This window comes from Oncorhynchus masou, chromosome 3, assembly GCF_036934945.1.
Source record: "Oncorhynchus masou masou isolate Uvic2021 chromosome 3, UVic_Omas_1.1, whole genome shotgun sequence".
Classification (NCBI taxonomy): domain Eukaryota; kingdom Metazoa; phylum Chordata; class Actinopteri; order Salmoniformes; family Salmonidae; genus Oncorhynchus; species Oncorhynchus masou.
Genome location: NC_088214.1, coordinates 38,461,659 through 38,480,569, shown reverse-complemented (window position 1 = coordinate 38,480,569; position 18,911 = coordinate 38,461,659). Strand labels below are relative to the sequence as shown.

Below are 18,911 nucleotides of genomic sequence, written 5' to 3'. Positions count from 1 at the left end.
TAGTCTCTGCAATAGTGTGTTGTTTCATAGCGTAGCGGGCCTAGAATGATTCATATTGAAAGGTTAAGTCCAACCTTTTCCCATGATCTTGAATTTTATCTTTCAGATTTGAATAATTTTCAATAATATTTTTAAGGTTAACCACGTAACAATGATTTTGAGATACAAAGGCGTTATTACAATATATATACGTATATATATATTTTTGGTGGTATTTTGTATATTTTGGGGGGGGATTTTAAGAATTCTCCTGTGACCCCATTTTCATATCAGGAACCGCTGGTGTAGGTGAAGGGGAGGAGACAGGATAAAGAAGGATTTTTAAGCCTTGAGACAATTGAGACATAGATTGTGTATGTGTACCATTCAGAGGGTGAATGGGCAAGACAAAATATTTAAGTGCCTTTAAACAGGGTAAAAATGAGGAGAAACTCAGTATTAGGAAGGTGTTACTAATGTTATGTACACACGGTGTAAATATATACTGTATTTGTAAATGTTATAATATACATTTTATATAAATACGTATATACAGTGGGGCAAAAAAGTATTTAGTCAGCCACCAATTGTGCAAGTTCTCCCACTTAAAAAGATGAGAGATGCCTGTAATTGTCATCATAGGTACACTTCAACTATGACAGACAAAATGAGAAAACAAATCCAGAAAATCACATTGTAGGATTTTTAATGAATTTATTTGCAAATTATGGTGGAAAATAAGTATTTGGTCACCCACAAAAAGCAAGATTTCTGGCTCTCACAGACCTTTTTAAGAGGCTCCTCTGTCCTCCACTCGTTACCTGTATTAATGGCACCTGTTTGAACTTGTTATCAGTATAAAAGACGCCTGTCCACAACCTCAAACAGTCATACTCCAAACTCCACTATGGCCAAGACCAAAAAGCTGTCAAAGAACACCAGAAACAAAATTGTAGACCTGCACCAGGCTGGGAAGACTGAATCTGCAATAGGTAAGCAGCTTGGTTTGAAGAAATCAACTGTGGGAGCAATTATTAGGAAATGGAAGACATACAAGACCACTGATAATCTCCCTCGATCTGAGGCTCCACGCAAGATCTCACCCCTTGGGGTAAAAATGATCACAAGAACGGTGAGCAAAAATCCCAGAACCACACGTGGGGACATAGTGAATGACCTGCAGAGAGCTGGGACCAAAGTAACAAAGCCTACTATCCTGCAGTGCCAGACGTGTCCCCCTGCTTAAGCCAGTACATGTCCAGGCCCATCTGAAGTTTGCTAGAGAGCATTTGGATGATCCAGAAGAAGAAGATTGGGAGAATGTCATATGGTCAGATGAAACCAAAATATAACTTTTTGGTAAAACTCGTCGTGTTTGGAGGACAAAGAATGCTGAGTTGCATCCAAAGAACACCATACCTGCTGTGAAGCATGGGGTTGGAAACATCATGCTTTGGGGCTGTTTTTCTGCAAAGGGACCAGGACGACTGATCCGTGTAAAGGAAAGAATGAATGGTGCCATGTATCGTGAGATTTTGAGTGAACCTCCTTCCATCAGCAAGGGCATTGAAGATGAAACGTGGCTGGGTCTTTCAGCATGACAATGATCCCAAACACAACGCCCGGGCAACGAAGGAGTGGCTTCGTAAGAAGCATTTCAAGGTCCTGGAGTGGCCTAGCCAGTCTCCAGATCTCAACCCCATAGAAAATCTTTGGAGGGAGTTGAAAGTCCGTGTTGCCCAGCAACAGCCCCAAAACATCACTGCTCCTAGAGGAGATATGCATGGAGGAATGGGCCAAAAATACCAGCAACAGTGTGTGAAAACCTCGTGAAGACTTACAGAAAACGTTTGACCTCTGTCATTGCCAACAAAGGGTATATAACAAAGTTTTGAGAAACTTTTGTTATTGATCAAGTACTTATTTTCCACCATAATTTGCAAATAAATTCATTAAAAATCCTACAATGTGATTTTCTGGATTTTATTTCTCTCATTTTGTTTGTCATAGTTGAAGTGTACCTATGATGAAAATTACAGGCCTCTCATCTTTTTAAGTGGGAGAACTTGCACAATTGGTGGCTGACTAAATACTTTTTTGCCCCACTGTATATATATATATATATATATATATTAGTATGTGTATACAGTACATACACTGACAAATGTATATTATATTGAAATGGGCTATCCTCTCTGACTTTCATGTCAACATCTCTCTCACAATTTGCAAAATAGGTCTTCTACTGTACACACCCAAAAGTAGTGTTGGGTGATGTCTCAAACCTGTTGTGTTACATGTTGGGTTGTTGTGTGAATAATTGTTGTTTTGAAGTTGTTTGATAGAAAACCAACAGGTTTGGTTGCCTGCTACCTGTTTATTTTTGTCTTTGTCTTAGATAAAAGGGAAGATATGATGCTAATACTTCTCACACAGTATCTTTAGCATGATTTGTTTTTTATTTATTTATCCGAACTTATCACTATAATATTGAATTGTAGTTAGCAAAATATAGTATTGCCTTTCATATTCCTTTATCATTACGTTACACTAAAATAAATTTGATTTATTGTTTAAAGATATTATATCTGTTCATGGGGCTGAGTTTACAATGCATTGTATCATGTGTGCAGTGTGCTATTCTTACTGTCATGCAAAATTAAACACTACTCATTTGTCCCGTAGGTCATTTAACTCCTTGGTCAAGGCTACACTCTTAGAATAAAGGGTTCCAAAATTGTTCTTCGGCTGCCCCATAGAACCATCTGTGAAAAAGGTCCTACATGGAACAAGAAAAGGTTCTACCTGGAACCAAAAAGGGTCATTCAAAGGCTTCTCCTATACTCCCAGTTGGTATTAGATAGAATGTCGCAGCCTCGCCCCACCTGTGGGGAAAACAACCTGTGGTTACCTAGGTTACCCTATTGGGCTCACAGAAAAAATCTAGACTTTTTCAAACACAATTTTCTTGTCTGCTGGTTTTAGTCAGTTACAAACTGACATTAAAGAAAAGTACGATATGTCTAAAGATGACTTTTCAACATTGCCTGCTCCCGAGCGTTCTTACTACTTAGAAAAATGTACTGTTGAAGGGCTTCCCTCATGCCCTTTTGCAGCCACTTGAGTGAGTGCTACTGTACCTAGCTACCGACCGGAACATTAAGCTCGCCAAGACCAACAACACAAACAAACAGCTACATGTAGTGAGTGGCGTTACGAATGAACTATACTAAACAAGATGCCTTACCTGTGATTAAACGTTTTCCACACAGATAACTAGCTACGTGCAGCTTCTTGGACACCAGCTGCCCACAATTTTCTACTCTTCCACATCGAATAGCTTGAAGCCACAGGGCTCTTCTCGCAGGCTCTATTTCCCAACTTGGAAGCATTGTGAACCGTAGGTTGGGATTTTTTGACCTGGTTACATGTTCATTGAACAACACAGCAGCTTTTCAGCATGTTTTGTTCGTTCTTTTAGGTTCTAAGTAGCATCATTTTTTCTAAGAGTGCACAGTATGAACGGTTTCAAGGCTACAGCTGTATGATATTGACTATCATATATGTATTTCACGGCACACCCTAAACTTGAAATATTATCTGACTAGATGGTTTCCCGAAGCACAACAACACACACATCTTGTCAGAATGTCAAGTTCTGTTGCTGTTGCTAAGGAATTAAACACATGGGGTACAAACATAATTTGTATGTAAAAATATTTATTGTAAAGTTTGTGTACAGATGGATTCAGGCACAACGACCCAACATAAACAGTAGTAATATCCATACTACTATTATTGAAATGTTAAAGAATAGTATATTTTCTCTGGACAAACTTCCAAAATGTTTGGAAATAATACTGTACATAGCATTAAATTCAATTGAATATATATTTAAAGTACAGTGATGTAAGGAACATACTAAATATTGTAACATTGGAAACTACAAACAATACAAATATGTTTTAGACACTGTTAAATAAATTACAATACATAATGTAATTTTGTACATAGTCTTGGAAGAATATGACATTACGGGCCACATGAGACTAACATAAGTGTAATCTTCCAAATAAAATAGTACATATCAGAATCATCACTCCACAGTAACTTGAATTGTTTACAATGAACCTATTTTTGCTCTCAGAATCCATGGATGATGGATGATGTTGGGTATTTTTGTTTGTTTAACCATTGAAAAGGACATTAGGAATGTCACTAATTGAGCATGACAACTGTTATTTTCTTACTTCCTTTGAAAACAGTATCCCTTCTATTTCAGAATGTACCACTAGCACATTGTATCTAATGGCTCGGCAAAAGGAAAAAGTTTGTTCCAACTCTCTTTTTTTGTCCTTGCCTGGTCTTGTCCCGAAGAACTCAAGCACAGTGGCATTTGCTGACAATCAAGTCATTGAAGGGTGTGAGCTTCAACTTTCCCCGACTGTCGTAGTGCATGAGGACCATAGGTTCATAGGCTGCCGGCACACAACAGGGCCGAGGTGTTGCTCCCTTGTTGATGTGATGAAGACGAGACTTCACCTGCGCGTGCATGCTAGCTGGCTTGTAGTTGTGGGGGCAGGAGCCGTCACAGAAGTGCATGTTGTAACCATCGGGGGCAACGACCCAGTCTGACCAGCCAATCTCCTTGAAGGACACGTTGACAGACTTTCGGCAGCAGCGACCGTCTTCATCGCAGTTGTCTTCTTTGTTGGAGCGAGTCCGTCTCCTTCTGCCTGCTGATCTAGGCTCTACAAGGTCTACCTCCAGGACCATCTGAGGGGTCCTCTTGGGATCAGTACCCTCTTCGATGGCCAGTCCTACTTCCACAACCAGAGAGGGGCCGTCCGTCCTCCCTCTCCACTTTTCAACAACAGTTCTGATGTCCAAAGTCAAATCTCCAGTTCTTGTAGCGACCGTCTGAACAAGGGTCTCTGTGTGAATCAATAGAGAAGAGTTCAGCGGTTTCGTCTCATAGATCTTAACATGAACCTCTTCACTAATCTTGGGCTCGGCAGCTTTCGAGCCATCCAACAATTGTCTGTAGAGCTTCAGCTCAGCCCAGGCCAAAGTGAGATCCTTCCTGATGTTTGGGTTCTTGTGGAAGACAGCTCTGTACCAAAGCACATCTGAAGTGTGTTCCTCATCAGTCCGAAGCACTTTGAAAGGCTCCACTGAAAGAGGTGAAAAGAAGGTTGTTAGACAAATGCTCAGCTTCTTGGAATTACTGTCATCACCTCAATAGGCTGTGCTTTTAAGAGTTATAATGGATCTGTCTTTACAGCCTCAAAAAATTGCTAAATTACATTAAAATTATTTACAAATTAGAATGGTTCATTATTATATACTTTGGAGATGAGGTACAATTGAAGTCGGAAGTTTACATACACCATAGCCAAATACATTTAAACTCAGTTTTTCACAATTGCTGACATTTAATCTTAGTAAAAATTCTGTCATCCTGTTATTCCTGTTATCGATCAGTTAGGATCACCACTTTGTTTTAAGAATGTGAAATGTCAGAATAATAGTAGAGTCATTTATTTAAGCTTTTATTTCTTTCATCACATTCCCAGTAGGTCAGAAGTTTACTCAATTAGTATTTGGTAGCTTGCCTTTAAATTGTTTAACTTGGGTCAAACGTTTTGGGTAGCCTTCCACAAGCTTCCCACAATAAGTTGGGTGCATTTTGGCCCATTCCTCCTGACAGAGCTGGTCGAATTGAGTCAGGTTTGTAGGTCTTGCTCACACACAATTTTCAGTTCTGCCCACAAATGTTCTATGGGATTGAGGTCAGGGCTTTGTGATGGTCACTCCAATACCTTGACTTTGTTTTCCTTAAGCCATTTTGCCACAACTTTGGAAGTATGCTTGGGGTTATTGTCCATTTGGAAGACCCTTTTACGACCAAGCTTTAACTTCCTGACTGATGTCTTGAGATGTTGCTTCAATATATCCACATCATTTTCTTTCCTCATGATGCCATCTATTTTGGGAAGTGCACCAGTCCCTCCTGCAGCAAAGCATCCCCACAACATGATGTTGCCATCCCCGTGCAGGGTGGGATGGTGTTCTTTGGCTTGCAAGCCTCCCACTTTTTCCTACAAACATAACGATGGTCATTATGGTCAAACAGTTATATTTTTCTTTCATCAGACCAGAGGACGTTTCTCCAAAACGTACGATCTTTGTCCACATGTGCAGTTGCAAACCGTAGTCTGGATTTTGTATGGCGGTTTTGGAGCAGTGGCTTCTTCCTTGCTGAGCGGCCTATCAGGTGATGTCTATATACGACTTGTTTTACTGTGGATATAAATACTTTGAACTCATTTCCTCCAGCATCTTCACAAAGTCCTTTGCTGTTGTTCTGGGATTGAATTGCACTTTTCGCACCAAAGTACATTCATCTCTAGGAGACAGAACATGTCTCTTTCCTGAACGGTATGACGGCTGCGTGGTCCCATGGTGTTTATTCTTGCGTACTATTGTTTGTACAGATGAACATAGTACCTTCAGGCGTTTGGAAATTGCTCCCAAGGATGAACCAGACTTGTGGAGGTTGACAATTTTTGTTCTGAGGACTTTGCTAATTTCTTGTGATTTTCCCATGATGCCATGAGTCACTGAGTTTGAAGGTAGGCCTTGAAATGCATCCACAGGTACACCTCCGATTGACTCAAATTATGTCAATTAGCCTTTCAGAAGCTTCTAAAGCCATGACATCATTATCTGGAATTTTCCAAGCTGTTAAAAGGCACAGTCAACGGAGTGTATGTAAACTTCTGACCCACTGGAATTGTGATACAGTGAAATAATCTGTCTGTAAACAATTGTTGGAAAAAATGACTTGTGTCATGCACAAAGTACATGTCCTAACCGACTTGCCAAAACTATAGTTTGTTAACAAGAAATTTGTGGAGTGGTTGAAAAACGAGTTTTAATGACACCAACCTAAGTGTATGTAAACGTCCGACTTCAACTGTAATTAATATCTCCTCTCGGAATTACTATCAAGCCTTTGCTAAGTCCAAATGCTAATGTTAATGGCAGGCTTTTTTTGGAGTGCACACAAAAACAAAGCACTAAGACTAAATTGCATGACTCACTCATTCTCTCGAGATAGGGTTTGAGAGAACACTGACAGGTACATTAACATTACACCAAAAGAAATGTGTTTGAAGGCTTTTCATTTGTTTTGTCATAAAAGCGCATTTGAATTATTCTTGTTAAAGACACAACCGTGCGAGAATGTTGATTGGGACACAAGGTACACACCTTTAACAAAGCCCAAACCATTAGCGAGTTAGACCTTTTCAATAGGTTATAAATACACCATGCGTAAAGGCATGCAGTCAGATCTAAATCTAGAATGTCAACAGTCAGGTCCTTGTGGTTAAAACCAGTACAGTAGCTATGTGTCTTTAAATAAGGTCTCACCTGTGACTGGGAGAAGCAGGGTGGATCTCCTACAAGGGGAATGCCGGGATTTCCCCCCCTGACTGGAGTTCCCTGTCAGCTGTCTCAGTGTTTCCCTGTAGAGCTGATGCATCCTCCTCAGCTCCTCCTCTGAAGCCGATTCCCTGGGCCTGGGCTCCTTCTCCATCCCCACGGAGCTCAAGATGCCTGTCTTCACTGCCTCCAGGAGCAGGGCCCTCTGGCTCTCCTCTTGTCCCAGGTGGGGTGTACTGTCTTTGGCCAGGCGGGGCCGGCCCTCCCCCTGATGGAGGCTGGAGAGGAGGGCCACCCAAGAGAAGAGAAAACGCAATGCGACTGAGCTAGGCATGGTTGGTTTGTTCTCAGAGGTGCACCCTGTCTGGGGTTGTCAATGTTATGAATGAAATTCCAGACATGCTTTCATTTATACAGCTCCTGCATGGCCACACCTCTCCTTGATGTCAGGTGAGCACTCTTCATTATGTAGAGGATTATGTAGCATGCATTATCTATCATGTTCCACAAGGTGGGAAAGCACGCTGTGTATAGTACTCCTTAGAAGAAATGAATATAATTCATGTCTGAAAACAGTTGAACCTTTCATGTATTGATTGAGTTCAATGGATTGTTTCCATACAAAATACTACATATAACCATGTATAATACCGCTCATATTAGTGGTATCAGTATGTGTTGTAAATACAATAAGCTATGATGATATGAGCTATGACTAAGCCTAAGCTATGACTTTCACTAAAGCAGAGCCACCGTAAAATGTGTGGTGAGACAGTGTTTGCCTCAGTACTTTTCAAACTGCCATAACACTTCCAAAGCAGCAGCACGAACCAGACCAGCTACTTCTCAGCACATTTTTGCCTTCCAGGGACCAAATTTTGCTGCTCTGTCCCAGTCTACCATGGAAGACAATATGCAGAAAAGTAGTGCTATTGTATTTGAGCAATATGATTGGCCTTTTGTTCATTCAAGCACCACTACGCTCCAGCGAGTCACAACCTCTCGAGCTACGTTTACATGCGAGCCTGTCCAGAGCAAAATGAAGCGCCCATCAATCTTGTCGCTGAGCTTATTTATTTTAGGGAAAGTAATTTACCAAAGTAAAACTAGCAATAGGCTGGTTACTGTTTATAGTCTGCAAAAAGAAACCTACAAAAATACACTGTAGCATTTGTCTTGGCAGGCCTACTGCAGTCAGGTTGATTAAGCAATAAGGCCCGGGGGGTGTGGTATATCGCCATTATACCGCGTCTAAGAGCTGTTCTTATGCACGACGCAGCGCGACTGGATACAGCCATTAGCCGTGGCATATTGGCGATATATCACACCCCCCGGGCCTTATTGCTTAATCAACCTGACTGCAGTAGGCCTGCCAAAACAAATTCTACAGTGTTGTTTTGTAGGAAAAATACATGTTTTGTCATACCAATCAGCATTAAGGCCTTGAACCACCCAGTTTATAATATCTCTTTTGGAATGCAATTGTCTTAAAAGGGCAGTGTCCTAATCTTCTCAAAATTATAAACATTTATGCAATTAATACTGTGCAATTCTAAAGAATGGAGTAATGACTTACATTGCTAAATTATATTAAACAGCTTTTTAATACATATCATCAAAACCAAATATAGCCTGCATGACCCCAATGCATTTAAAAACTACATCATCTGGGCCAGTAGAAATTCTGTTCTGGCCAGTAGATTTTTGGCTAACTGGCCCGCTTGAGCCAGTGAGAAAAGTTAAAGTTGGAACCTGTTATAGCCTACCAATGGGACCCCGAGTTTTGATTGAACAATTCAATTTTTTATTTTTTATTTAACTTTGGCAAGCCAGTTAAGGTCAAATTATTATTTACAATGACAACCTACACCAGCAAAACCTGGACAACACTGGGCCAATTGTGCGCCGCCCTATGGGACTACCAATCACAGCCAGTTGTGATACAGCCTGGATTTGAACCAGGCTGCGCCACTCGGGAGATCAGGAAAAACTTCAGGCCCCAGAAAAGACAACCTCTGCACCAAAGGCATTGTAATGATATAGAATGAACCTACTCAGGCATAATTTGATCAAGGAAATGACATACACGACTACTGTATATCATGTCAGCATTAATTATTGTGGATCCCTATCATGTAATATTCTAATTGACTCTTTCCCCATGTCGTCATGACCACTCTGTTAGCCTTGTCAGAAAAATGGAGTGTCACAGCAATTGACCACATATTACAGATACTCTAGTGTTTGTTGTGGATGACACTTGTACTGTAAATAGACAGTAGATTATTTTAATTTATGGTGGGTGGATCTCTTTTCTCCAGACGATGTGGAAGTCAGTCAGACTTCTTTAACCAGTATCAGCGCAGGATCAGTACATTGTGTGTTTATGGTGGCGTCCCCACCCTATGACGTGTCTCCAAGTGTGACTGACATTCTCTCCACAGTGGCAGCTTTTCTCTTTTTCGGGTTTATAAAGCAGTCACAGTGGACTTCAAATAGACACACAATGTATGCTTGAAACATATGAACCTTTCATACCTTGTAATTGAAGCAGAGCCAGCCCTATATTTTAATGACATAAGCGGTTGCGTTTGGTCAGCCCCTAGGTGGCCCCCAAATATTTTAGATGTTTTGTTTTCTGGGAAACTGAGTGGAATTAGAATTTTAGAATACACAAGGTGCAATTTCAAAATGTGGTTGTGCATCAGCAGTTATTCTGTTTATGTTCAGTCACTCAATTAGCCCATATCTGCTAACATTTTGTAGATTGCTAAGTTAGTCTAGCCAGCTATCTAACTTGTAGTAATCAAGGCCAAATTACTGATGGGGCCCTGACCTCCAGGGAGCCCACATTGATTTTGTTAGTCACTTTTACAGTACTCAGATATGTTTCTCTCCGGCATCAAGAGGGGGGCCACAAATGTTTTGCCCGCGAGATGGGGGGCCCCAACCAAACCTCACTTAGGGCCCACAAAAGGGTAGGGCCAGCCTTGAATGGAGGGTGCTATGTGTACTGTAAGTTAAGCCTCCTGCAATTAATTATTTTATTTCTGTCCGTAAAACCGGTTTTAAATCAAAGAAAGGTGTTTAGAACGGTTTTGAAGAGGATAACCTAGAGAATGGACATGGTTGTGGAATAATGATTATCATAATACAATGTTTTTTCTTGTACAAGCAGAGAATGGCTTATATGAAAAAGCCATACATTCAATGTCATCAAATCGTATGTCACTAGGCCTAGTTTATTGAAGTAAGTGTCATTAACATTAACCACATTTCTGACCATATTGCTTAATTGGAGTGTGTAAATTTCCAATCTATGAGTCACTGACATGATTAAACAATCATGTGTGCAATGTGAATTCGACCTTGGGGCTAAAAGTGTGTGAAAGGTGACCAAGTATGAATCATCGACAGACCGACAGTGACATTCACTTTCTCATGTCAGAGTGAGCAAACAGAACAGGATATTGAGTAATCAGCCTTAGGCCCACTGTCAGCATTACAAAGGGAAGGTGTTATTTTTGAGACCGGAAGGCATAGAGAGCTGCCACTCCCAATTACGATCACATTCTGGATTCCACAAGGACAATGGCTCGTTTGAACTGACAGTGCTGTATAGCCTATATGGGTGACCACTCATTCTTTACTTCATTTTCCATGACATCTAACTAATGGAATCGGTGGACATTGAGCTTGCTTGGCAAATGTATTTTGAAGGTGTATTCTGGAGTAGCTTGAATTGTTTTATGTATCAATGTTTTATTACAATCATTTTATAATAATTGTTTGTCAGTGGAGACAAGCAAGGATGTCACATTGGGTCAATTCTGTTCCTTGGGATTAAATAAATGCCATAGATTTCAATTACATTTCAATTAAGTTTTCAATTAATTGATAATTTCATTTTGTGAATAACCACAAACGGAATAGAATAATTTTCAGTATGAGCACTTGTCATCTCTCAAATACATCGTTACATTTTATGGTTTAGCTAGCTAGCAATTTTTTTGCCATATTAGAATTGACATGAAATCAGTCAAAACACCTCAAAACAAGACATGGTATCAAGAACAAGATTAAACTAGCTGAAATGAGTCACACGATTCCCCATGTGGAATTTTCTTGTCATTCTTTCAAGCAATCTGGCCATCCAGAATCACAACAACACATGGACTTCTGCCACATAGAAGCATGCACATTGTTTACCTGACAACGTTACAAAAACAATCTACAAAGAAGGCCCTGAGTGTTCCTGACTGTGACCCAGGGCAAATAACTGCCCTCTCTCATTGAACCCACAAAGTTCAAGGCCGATCACGGTACTGCAGGCATTGTTTGCAGAAAACAGTTTGCTCCATATACATTTCAAATTTTGTTACAGCCTTATTCCAAAATGGTTTAAAAAATGTTTTGCCCTCATCAATCTACACACAATACCCCATCATGACAAAGCAAAAACAGGTTTTTAGAAATTGTTGCTATTGTATTAAACATAAAAACTGAAATATCACATTGACATAACTATTCAAACCCTTTACTCAGTACTTGGTTGAAGCACCTTTGGCAGCGATTACAGCCTTGAGTCTTCTTGAGTATGACGCTACAAGCTTGGCACATCTGTATTTGTGGAGTTTCTCCCATTCTTCTCCTCAGATCCTCTCAAGCTCGGTCAGGTTGGATGGGAAGTGCTGCTGCACAGCTATTTTCAGGTCTCTCCAGAGATGTTCAAGATCGGGCTCTGGCTGGGCCACTCAAGGACATTCAGAGACTTGTCCCGAAGCCACTCCTGCATTTTCTTGGCTGTGTGTTTAAGGTCGTTGTCCTGAGGTGAACCTTTGCCCCAGTCTGATATCCTGAGCGCTCTGGAGCAGGTTTTCATCAACAATCTCTCTGTACTTTGCTCTGTTCATCTTTCCCTCGATCCTGACTAGTCTTCCAATCCCTGCTAGACCTGCACCAGCACTGCTCTAGAGGAGATCTGCATGGAGGAATGGGCCAAAATACCAGCAACAGTGTGTGAAAACCTTGTGAAGACTTACAGAAAACGTTTGACCTCTGTCATTGCCAACAAAGGGTATATAACAAAGTATTGAGATAAACTTTTGTTATTGACCAAATACTTATTTTCCACCATAATTTGCAAATAAATTCATTAAAAATCCTACAATGTGATTTTCTGGATTTTTTTTCTCATTTTGTCTGTCATAGTTGAAGTGTACCTATGATGAAGATTACAGGCCTCTCTCATTATTTTAAGTGGGAGAACTTGCACAATTGGTGGCTGACTAAATTCTTTTTTGCCCCACTGTAACATTAAAATGCATATCAAGGTCATCAAAGTTGAACCCATGCCATACTATATCATCTTTTGTTTATATGAGTCATTCAATTCCTACTGTATGAGGATGTGAGATGGCCTTCGGTAGAAATGCATGCTTTGCTTGCTATGCTAACGTACAGTGTCGTAGCAGCTTCATGGTCCATTCACAAAGACCAGTCTAATGCTTGTGTGTGTGTAAGCTGTGTGGCGTCCCATCAGGAGGCAGTGTGTAAACATCATCCTCTCTCTCCCACACAAATGGGCAGATTGCCAAGGAGGCAGGATGTGGTTGAAGCTATCAGTGAAGGAGTCTACGGCAGGACATGCTGTTGAATGGCATGTCTCCCTCTAGTGGCAATAAGAATATAATCCAGTCCATAGTAGAGTTCACCGATAAGTGTTCTATAAAAGTGTATCTTTATGCATCTATGATCAGTTTAGCCTCCCCAAATCCCAACCTTCACCATTAGGAGAGAAACTGCAAAACTGGCCTTAGGTCAGTGTTTAGGGGCATTTTCTTTCTACACCAGAAGCCTGGGGCTGAATTGATTTTAGTTGCTATTGATAACGTAACATGTAGCCTACAGCGTATGTGATCAAGCATAACAGTGTAGGTCATTAAGATTGGAAGATAAACTTGTCATCTGTAGATGTATAGCAAGAAAAATTGGGATATTTTTGGACAGACTATAGCTGGGTGATATTCATTTGGAATTCAAAGTATTTAATTGTGCTTAGAAATGATTGAAACTAAGCAGATCTGTAGCAAACCTCAGTTGTGTACTGTATGTCATTGTTGTCTCCCTACTGAACATGCATCAGTGGCTTCATTCTGTTGGACAACCTACCCGGTTTACTTCCCATAGGGCTCCATTCAAAAGTAGTACCTTATATAGGTAACAGGGTGCCATTTGGGACGGAGACCTCGTGTACTTTCAGTCTCCTCTGTTGCTATGGCAGTGGAAGAAGAGTAGAGGAGGTGGTGATGAGAGAAAAAGAGAGAAACTTTCCTATGACATTTTCATGCCTGAATAGTTCTAACAAGTACTGATCATTTACAATTGACCTGCCTTGCATCCCAATGCAAAGGGCATGCTGGCAAGGTTGCTCTTTGCCTAGAGTGGCAGATTGACGAGGGCGGCATTTTCTGAACTAAACTTACCAAGATGCACCTCCAACAGCACCTCACATAATTCTGCCCCAAAACACTGAACACCTCTCTCACCTAGTGGCATATGGGCTATTAGTAAGGTGAGCACTGATGCCGCCCCATGATAATGTTACTTTCCCAAGCAAGAAACAGGAAATGATCGCTCAAACAGAAGGGGAAGCTAACAAAGAGTCATTAACTACCAAAATGAAACAGGTGGGGTTCTAGGAGGGGTGCTGAAAGACACTCACGGGGGTGTCCAATGAACAACAACTGGCACCTAAAAGACACCCACCATGAGCGCACACTAAATTTGCCCAAGAACAGGCAGACAAAATAAAAACCCACACCAAACTTAAAGACAGGAAACAAACCAAAGAGTGGAGCAAAAGAAAACAGGGAAGATCAGATAAAGGATAGTTAAAATATTAATAATCAACCAGGGAGTGTCAACTAAAGGTGTTCACCCTCCAAATATTTAAAGACCACTGGAGCACGGGGCCAGCCGCTCTTAAATATCACCTGTCAGCACAGATAAAACACCTTCTGAGTAGCGAGGTGACAAGCTAGCACAGCTGTAATACATACTGACGATGTGACACCAATCGGTGTGGTCCGATGCATAAACCTCAATAGTCGGGTAGTGTCTTTGATATGAGACCATTTTCTTTTAAAAGTACCCCACAGGGTGCTTGCTTAACATTGCTCCTACTTCGCTGGCGTCAGTGTACAAAGCAAAAGGATGACAGAAATCTGGAGCAGCAAGCACTGGTGCAGAGAGCAAAAGGGTCTTTGTCTTCGCAAAAGTCTCCTGACAGTCGAGGCTCTTTTGGAGAAATACTTTCAGACTGGTCAGGTCAAATCTGCAAGTGGTGCAACAACCTGGGCAAAGTTCTTGCAAAAAGCCTGGTAGTAACCAGCCATTCTCAGATGGAGAATGCTGGTACCGGGAGGTTATTGATGACCTCGACTTTTGCCTGGACCGGTCAGACTTTCCTGTACCCTACCACCTTCCCGAGATATTTCACGGTTGCTTGGAAAATTTTGCTCTTTGACAGGTTAACTGTCAAGTTGGCAGCTGCGAAACGCTCGAAAAGACTCCTAATTAACCACCACATTGTACAAACATGCCTCAGAACATTCCAAACCCCGTAGCATGATGTGCATGAGCCTTTAAAATGTGGCTCTGGCATTTTGTAACCGAACGGAAGACGATGGTGGGAAAACAAACCATCAGCAGTGACAAAAGCAGACAGCTCTTTGGTGCGCTCAGTTAGAGGGGCCTGCCAATATCCCTTCAGCAGATCGAACTTGCTAACGTAGTTAGCAGTGCCAACACGGTCCAGTCAATCATTGAACCCGGGCAAATGGTACAAGTTCAACTTAGTAACAGCATTGAGTTTCCGGAAAAATAATTAACTAAAAGGTAACGCAATGAAAATAACGATTGTGCCTTTTTTTTTAAAGACCTAGGCCATGCTGTTGGTTCATTGATTGTGCAGGGTGGCTTACAGAGTTAGCCTACAATTATAGTTAATTTGTATTTGATTTTGAATAGCAATAGGGCATTTTTTCTATTTTCATTATTAAAAGGCTGACATATTAACTTAATAAGCCATAGAATATCTCACCACTGTGCGATTCCATCTCCTCCTCGCAGAGAGAGGGGCTGTCAACAGTTTAATGAAATATGTTTCATTGTGAAAACATGTTACCGTTGATGTTCCCGAACAGATTTCACTTGGTATCCCAAATTAAGTACTGGGTACTTACAGGGAACAGGGTTGGAGAGCCCATGGCATAGAGTTTGGTCGGAATATAACCTGGCCATTCTGTCACACCCTGACCATAGTTTGCTTTGTATGTTTCTATGTTTTGTTTGGTTAGGGTGTGATCTGAGTGGGCATTCTATGTTACATGTCTAGTTTGTCTATTTCTATGTTTGGCCTGATATGGTTCTCAATCAGAGGCAGGTGTTAGTCATTGTCTCTGATTGGGAACCATATTTAGGTAGCTTGTTTGGTGTTGGGTTTTGTGGGTGATTGTTCCTGTCTCTGTGTTTGCACCAGATAGGGTTGTTTTGGTTTTTCCACATTTCTTGGTGTTGTTAGTCGATTCATGTATAATTTCTTTATTAAAGAACCATGAATAATAACCACGCTGCGTTTTGGTCCGCCTCTCCTTCGACTCAAGAAAACCGTTACACATTTGTTATTGGAGTGCATATGTCTGACATTTATTTTCTCCACTGCTCCTTTTCCTGTCCATTTGAATATGAGCCATTCTAAATTGAAACAAATTTTACATATTATTAAAGACAATATTACAATTGATAATAGTCTGATGGGTGAAAATATGATCTATTGATGAGAGAACAACATGTGCAAGGAACCGAGCACAAACTTTTTTGTGACTTTCTCAGATCTATCATGCACCACCTGCAACCGCAGGGCTCTCCAGAGGGTGGTGTGGTCTGCCCAAAACATCACCGGGGGCACACTACTTGTCCTCCAGGACACCTACAGCACCCGATGTCACAGGAAGGTCAAAAAGATCATAAAACACATCAACCACCCGAGCCACAGCTTTTTCACTCCACTATCATCCAGAAGGTGAGGTCGGTACAGGTGCATCAAAGCTGGGACTGAGAGACTGAAAAACAGTTTTTATGTTAAGGCCATCAGACTGTTAAATAGCCATCACTGGCCGGCCTCCACCCAGTACTCTGCCCTGAACTTAATCACAGTCACTAGCCGACTACCACCCGGTTACTCTACCATGCATCTTAGAGACTGCTGCCCTACGTACATAGACTGGTAGCTTTAATAATGGAACACTGGTCACTTTAATAATGATTAGGTATTGTTTTTCTCATTTCATATAGATATACGGTATTCTAGTCAAGGCTATCCTATTCAACTTTTGCTGTATATATGCTATTCTACCCCACTTATTCTACAGATATACTAAATATTCTACAGATATACTAAATATTCTATCCACATACTGTCCATAATGTCTATACATCCTATCCCATTTATATTTAAATATATATATATCTGATGGACTCACTAAACACAAATGCTTCGCTTGTAAATTATGTCAGAGTGTTGGAGTGTGTCCCTGGCTATCCATAAAAAAACGGAATAACACAATTGTCCCGTCTGGTTTGCTTAATATGAGGAATGTGAAGTGATTAATACTTTTACTTTTGACACTTAAAACCAAACAAATTTAAAACCAAACACATTTATACTTTCACTCAAGTAGTATTTTACTGGGTGACTTTTACTTGAGTCATTTTCTATTAAGGCATCTTTAATTTTACTCAAGTATGAAAATTGGGTACTTTTTCCACCACTGCAGGTGTGTGTACTGATGATGGCCTGAGGCTGGAGCGTTTCGTTTGAATTTTTAGATTGTTTTAATAAACATCATTATTTTTTGATAGTGTGCGGGTCTACTTCCACTTTTCTTATTTTGACTCCGCAGCTACACTATTCAATAAGGACCTTTAAAAGAGCGCAGATGGCATCTTATTACAAACGCTATTATTGCACACAGTGAGTCCATGCAACTTTTGTGACTTGTTAAGCAACTTTATTTTTGTTCTGAAGTTATTTAGGCTTGCCATATCAAAGGGGTTGAATACTTAATGACTCGACATTTCAGTTTTTCATATTTAATTAATTTGTAAAACATTCAAAAAACATTCCACTTTGACATTATGTAGGCCAGTGACCAAAAACTTGAATCTGTAACGACCCTGCGCGGAAATCGAGCATGCTTTTGCGGCACAGTCGATAGCACGCCGGAACACGGGCTCGAAGGTCGAGGGTTCGAGACCTGCTCCCTGCTGTTTCATTATATTGGTGTCAGAAGTGATCGGACCTTACATCCACGGCAGTGCGTGTGCTTGGCCGGTGAGCGCGTTCCTGTAAAACGTAGAGTCGCAAGCTAGCGCGAGGACGCGCATTTTGAAAGGAGGGAGTCGTGTAACGACCCAGGGTTCATAAGCATGGAAATCGACTCTACCACTAAGTTTTATGAGAATCTTTACTCCTTAGATAACAGTTTGAGTGACTCTAAGGATCTCCTTGATTCTATAGAGAATGTTATTAACTCTGTTAGTGAAGAATTCAAACGGTCTGGATGTCAAGATTGATCCATTATGGACATCCAATATGGGGTTGCTCCATAAACAAATTACACATCTCCAGGTTGTGATGGATTAACCTCTGAATTTTACAGAACCTCTGATGAAATTGCAATTTTACTTGAACCCTTTAAGGAGGCTATAAAGAATGGAGTACTACCTTCCTCTCAGAAGCAAGGGGTTAGTACTCTTATACCTAAAACACACAAGGATCTCTTAATTATTGATAATTGGCGTCTAATCACACTCTTAAATAACGGCTACAAAATTATAGCCTCAATCTTTGTGGAAAGGTTTATGTCGTGCTTGAATGATCTGATTGATGAATGTCAATCAGGGTTTTTGAAAGGGTGCCATATGTCTAACAATCTGAGGCTGGTGCTAGATTTGGTTGAGTATTGTGATCTATTGGAGAACTTCCCTGTTATCTGGTTTTGTAACATATCTGAAAAAGGTACTGTAACCAACCTCGGTGTAAAGATCACCAATAATCTTAAGGTTGTGTATGATCTTAATTTGAATCCTGTAACTGAATATATAAAAAATAAAATAAGTCTTCAAAGGAGGTTGCTTTTATCCAAAGTTGAGGCGCTATCTCATGCATCCCATCTTTTTTCATCTATTGACATTACCAAATCCACTTGCTGTACCTTAGATAGGCTATTATACCACTTCTTATGGAAAAACAAGCCACAGAACAATGAAAGACGTTATCACCAACACGATTTGTGTTGGCGGTCTAAATGTCTTAGATTTCACTCTCTAATCAAAATTCAACTGGATTAAAAGGTACATAAAAATCCTCATAGGTTCTGGAATATTGTACCTCATTTAGTGTTTTTTACTATAATGTC

The 18,911-nt window shown here is 40.6% G+C and overlaps 1 protein-coding gene across 1 annotated transcript; it reads right to left on the bottom strand.

The window, feature by feature from the left end:
- Positions 1 to 3,696: 3,696 nt before the first annotated feature.
- Positions 3,697 to 7,792, bottom strand: LOC135508152 (inhibin beta C chain). The gene is made up of 2 exons (XM_064928156.1): positions 7,417 to 7,792; positions 3,697 to 5,153 (listed from the first exon to the last, which is right to left on the bottom strand). Exons 1-2 carry the CDS (start codon positions 7,760 to 7,762, stop codon positions 4,360 to 4,362), a joined length of 1,140 nt encoding a protein of 379 aa, XP_064784228.1. The 5' UTR covers positions 7,763 to 7,792; the 3' UTR covers positions 3,697 to 4,359.
- Between the last annotated feature and the right edge of the window lie 11,119 nt (positions 7,793 to 18,911).

Coding starts and splice junctions, on each gene's coding strand:
- LOC135508152 (XM_064928156.1), bottom strand. CDS start 7,762: ATGCCTAGCTCAGTCGCATTGCGTTTTCTCTTCTCTTGGGTGGCCCTC. Junction 5,154..7,416: donor CCTGCTTCTCCCAGTCACAG/GTGAGACCTTAT, acceptor CACCTCTTTCAG/TGGAGCCTTTCAAAGTGCTT.